General features: G+C 47.2%; 1 protein-coding gene across 1 annotated transcript in view; it reads left to right on the top strand.

The window, feature by feature from the left end:
* Positions 1-329: 329 nt before the first annotated feature.
* Positions 330-5,211, top strand: part of LOC101341804 (transmembrane protein 192) — a 32,468-nt gene continuing 27,586 nt past the window's right edge. The window contains exons 1-2 of the mRNA XM_023725467.1: positions 330-445; positions 4,612-4,778. Coding sequence (XP_023581235.1) covers positions 419-445; positions 4,612-4,778 — 194 coding nt within the window. The 5' untranslated portion in view covers positions 330-418. The remainder of the gene's footprint in view (positions 446-4,611; positions 4,779-5,211) is intronic.

Raw genomic sequence — 5,211 nt, 5'->3', positions numbered from 1 at the left:
AAACTAAGCAAGATCAAAAAAAGTAACGTTTTAAAAAGACGGAAGTGGCGGCTGAAAATAATCAAATTTTTGAACGACTAGGAACGCATCCTTCAGTGTCCTTAATGCCCAAATTTCCAGCAAGGAGCAGACGCTACGAGAAGTTGCCGGAATCCCCAGGAACCGAGGCGAGCGGGCGTCAGTTCCGGCCTACAACGTCTGTCTTCGGGTCTGGGCGGGACACGCCCCTCCCTCCGCTTCGCCCAATCGGGAGTGAGGAGGCGGGGCCCGGACGCCCCGGCGACGGGGCGGTGCACAGGGGGTGTGGCTGGGGCGGGGCCGGCAGGTCCCTGAAGGTGGTTGTCGTCCTCCGCCGTCTGCGCACGGGCGCGGGTGGAGGGGCCCTCCCGGCCGGGGCTTCGGCCTCCGGCGTCGGGAAATGGCGGCGGCAGGCAGGTTGGAGGACGTGAGTGCACGGAAGTGGCGAGCGGCGGCCCCGGGAGTCCATTCTTCCAGTGCTGGGGTGCTCGGGGCGGGGACTGCGGGGAAGCTCCCCCAACCAGCGCGCGCAGGGCCGGGCTGGGGCGCCGCGCTGGGCGAGAAGCCGTGGGGCGACCGCGAGGGGTGCGCCACCCGCGCCGGCTCTGGGCTGGTTTCCCCGGGTGGACGCCGGGGTGGGCTCCGGGCGGTGGGCGCGAGAGTCTGGAGACCCCAGGCAGGCGCCCGGCGCACGTGCGCGCGCGTCTGTGACCCCGGAACTGGGCGCTGCACGTGATTCGCGTCTGGCCTGACAGCCCAGCTTCTGGGCGTGTCTCTGGGCGCTGGGCGGCCAGATCCGCCCAGACCCCCTGGGGGCGCAGGGGGCGCGTCTCCCTTTCCAGCCTGGTCCCTGGCCCGGGCTCCAGAAAACCGTGGACCTGCAGCGGCTGCGACATGGGCGGGCCAGACGCCAGCGTCTTCGCGGGCAGACCTGTCACTCTCATCGCCCACACTGGAGAAAAACAGTGTCGTGCTGTTTTGAATCTGAGTATGCCAGGAGTAAAAGGATTACAAGAATCTCCTTACTTAGAATCCAAACACTAGCTATGTTGACAGTGTGTATAGTACAGGGTCATCATAGCACAATTACACGAATCTTTTTTCTTTGTTTAACTATATTATTTTTAAGGCGGTACATGTATTTGTGCCCAGAATCAACTGGGTTGCCAGTTGATGGCCCATAATAATAATTCTTGCAATTGAGAAATGCAAAGTTGACGGTTACATTAAAGCAATTTGGATTAATAAATTAATAAGAATATGACTGGGATCCCATCCCTGTATAAGACAAACATGAAACATGATTCCAGCCCTACAAGAGCTTAGATTCTTGCAGACTATTGACTAGATCATCTTGAGTAAATAAAAACTAAACAATTTCTAACGATAAGACTAAAAATGTCTTTTTTTTCAGTTGAAAAAATGGAAAATTAACTGTAAGACCTGGAAGTAGATTTCAGAATCATAGATACATGTTTTTAAAATCCAGTGTATTTGAGTACTTAAGGGTGAGATTCAGGAGCTGACAATTTATGGAAGAAATGAAAAGAGGAAACGAGAGATTTTTTTTTTTAAAAAAAAAGGAAGCAGTAAGTGTTTCTTGGTGCAAAGGTGCCACAGAATTCTTGGATCTGCAGCTTTTAACTTTGTAATGAGTAACCCTAGAAATCTGTTTTCACCAAACAATTGGAGATTAATTATGTAGCTAAATTACTCTACAGCTGAGCAAGTTGACTGCTTTTGGTATTTTATAGATACGATTTCTACCATTTTTCTCTTTGTTAAAAGAGGAAACTGAGGCACAGAGAGGTAAAGTAACTTGCCCACAGCTAATAAGCAGTAGAGCATGTCTTTGAACCAGCTTTCCGTCTTTGGAGTGGCCCTGAACTACTGTGCTTGCTCCCTCTGGTCAGAGATGATTCTCAGATTTTAGCCCAAGGCTTTGGTGATGCCCATTGCTGAGTTAGGGAACTGGGAGAACAGGTTTGGGGCATTCATTCTTTCAGCAAGTGTTCACCGAGTGCCGGTCGTGAGACACTGTTGGGTGCTAGGATTACAAAGGCAAGAGGTGGGGAGCTAGTGCGTCTAATGAGGTCTAGTTGGGAAGACAGGTACCCCACTAGTAAGAGAACCACCCAAGTCCGGTGTGAATGAGGCGGTGAGCACAGAATGCTTTGGAACGCATGACATCTGTCTCCCTCCATTTGTATTTTCTGCTTCTGCGCCTGCATCTGTGGACGAGATCCAGATCTGGAGTTTCCAGGAAGGCTAGGTGGTGGGGATATTCAGCTGGGCCTAGAAGGGTGCACGGACATTAGCTAAAGGAAGAGCTGTGGAGACTGGCACATCTGCTGACTGAGAAGGAGCTTGAGGCAGAAGAGTCTTGAGAACAGATAGTCAATAGTACCATGGTGTGAGAAGGAAATTGTCTAGGGATTGGAGTCCCTGGGTGGTACAGTTAATCACTTGACTGTTAACCCAAAGGTTGGCTGTTTGAAACCTACCCAGAGGCTCCTCGGACGAAAGGTCTGGTGATCTGCTTCTGAAAGGTTACAGGCTTGAAAACCCTATGGAACAGTTCTGCTCTACACACATGTGGTCTTCATGAGTTGTAATCAACTCCACAGCAGCCGGTTTGGTTTTGCGTTATTGAGGCGTTGAATAAGGAGAGTTGTAGAGCAGTGCTGAATACCTGAGGGTGGAAATCGAGGAACCCACCCCAGATCTGGATCATGCCCGGATCACTGTATTTAGCTGTGTAATCCTTGTGCCTGCATCCGTCCCTACCCCTTCCAAAGTAAAGAGCTCTTATCCTCTGTATCCAGGGCTATTCCCAGGCTTCCCTTCCCATGAAGTTTCCACGTCCATCTCGTTCCCGTGCAGGTAGCCAACCTTCTCACTTTGTTGCATCATTTGTGCTGTTCATTTGCTAACTTATTTCATCCTTCCCCACAGTATTCCATGCATCTGATTCTATTGTGCGTTCTTGTGTTGTTCTTTAGTCCTTCATGCCTTTATCTCCAGCTTCCTTAATGGAAACGTAATCTCCTTTTGGACAGGGACTGCGTCTCGTGTTCTTTTGTCTCGGGCACAGTGCCTTAGCTTATACATAATGTTATTGTTTCTGCTGTGGAGTTGATTCCAACTCACAGTGACCCTAGAGGACAGGGTAGAGCTGCCCCAAAGGGTTTCCTAGGCTGTAATCTTTACGGGAGCAGATGGCCAGGTCTTTTCTCCCGCGGAGTGGCTGATGGGCTTGAACTGCCAACCTTTCGGTTAACAGCCTAGCACTTAGTAGCCTTCTTTTATACATAGTAGTATTCAGGAAAGGTCCAAGACTGAGAGATTGTTGTGGCTCTTCTGTACGTAGCAGAGACCTGGAAGTAATGTTCCTGGTAGGACAATACCTTTTCATGTATACTGGTAGATATAACTACCACTCACATTTTCTGCCCTTGGAAGTTTATTGACTTGACAGACATTTGAGCCACCTTAGTACATTTCTGGCATCATGGCGGATACTGGTGCAACTGCCTAAAACCCAAGGAAGTTTGTCTAAGCCTCATTTAAGTGTTGAAAGCCATTTGTAAGAGGGGATGCTTCCCGGAGGAGTGATTGTGGGAAACGTTTGTGTGTTTTGGCTTCTGTACAGCAAGATGAGGCTTGCAAGTATGTTTGCTCTTTCCTTTGTGTTAGTAGGAAGGTACGATTACTGGCATTCGGAAATATTCAAGCAAATGAGTTATTTTTGGGGTGAAAACAGTTTGCGATGCACTTCCTGGGCCATGGGACCGATATGTACCCCATTTGTGATGTACTTCATAGAACATGGGACCAATACGGTCTGCTTGCAATTGGCACCCCGTTTTTTCAGATAATAAAAAACTGCCGACAAACAATGATTCAGCATCCATTCCATCAGTGAAAAAACATGACGTCACCAAAAAATCCCAAAAACAAAATTCATCCTTTAAAATTTGGGGTTATAGCCCCCGCTGTTCAACCTTTGTCTGCCACTTCAGTGATAATACAACTAGTTGTTTTCGTTGAGAATTTGGTATCTACAAACTAAACTCTCATTGAGGATACATCAGCATGATCTGTTTCTATTAATATTCCAGAATATTTCTATCATAGCTGAAAGTTTCTTTTAGGCATGCTTAATAAAGCCTCCACCAACTTTCCAAATTCTTTGGAACATCAGAGACATGGTTAAGTGTCACAACTATATGTAATTATTTCATTAAAAATATAAGTAATTTAAAATAAATCGGTATCTAAGTTTTGGGGGCTTGAAGAAAATTGCCTGATTTTATCTCATTATGGATTACCTTGTTTGTGAGGAGTAGAAGGTAATTGAATTAGGAAGTTCTCCACCTGTTTTAATACTGGTTGTTTCCCCAAGTTGTATGCAACAGAATTATCTAGAGGTTTAGGGGGTTTATTTTTTTTTAATTGGCGTTAGGTGGGAAATGCATTCTCTGGCCTCTAAGTTGTGTAGTGGTTTTTAAATCTTGATGGTTTAGTAGATTTGTCTTAGAAGCATGATCCAGAAGTGGTAATTAGAACTTGCTTCTCTTTTCTGCACCTCAGGGGTCCTTGGATCTCACCCAGAGTATTGAAGACGACCCCCTTCTGGATGCCCCCCTCCTCCCACATCACGCCCTGCATGCTCACTTTCGACCCAGGTTCCATCCTGTCCCCACGGTCGTCATAGCACATCTTCTCTTGTTAATACACGTAAGTGGGCCGGGGAGAAGGTGGTGGTCTTAAAAAAACCTATAAGCTCCTCAGAGGGCAATTTAGTTATAACAAACCCTGGTGACATAGTGGTTAAGTGCTAAGGCTACTAACCAAAAGGTTGGCAGTTCAAATCCACCAGGCGTTCCTTGGAAACAATATGTGGCAGTTCTGCTCTGGCCTATAGGGTCAACTTTGAGTTGGAATCAACTGAACGGCAACAAGTTTTGTGTTTTTGGTTTTTGTCAACATTTAAAGTGTGCCTTCTTCTTAGCTTTTGTCTCTACTTCAAAGAATTTATCGTAGATATGTTTGCATACGTGTAAGGATGTTGCTGATAACGGCTGTGTTGTCTGTATTATCGGGGGACTGCAGTGTGCCCACCTCAAGGGGACACTTTGTGCGTCCCATCCATATAAAGGAATGTTATACAACTGTTAAAAAAGAAATGGG

The sequence above is a fragment of the Trichechus manatus genome, unplaced genomic scaffold (assembly GCF_000243295.1).
Source record: "Trichechus manatus latirostris isolate Lorelei unplaced genomic scaffold, TriManLat1.0 scaffold00315, whole genome shotgun sequence".
Classification (NCBI taxonomy): domain Eukaryota; kingdom Metazoa; phylum Chordata; class Mammalia; order Sirenia; family Trichechidae; genus Trichechus; species Trichechus manatus.
This window is presented reverse-complemented; position numbering and strand designations above follow the sequence as displayed.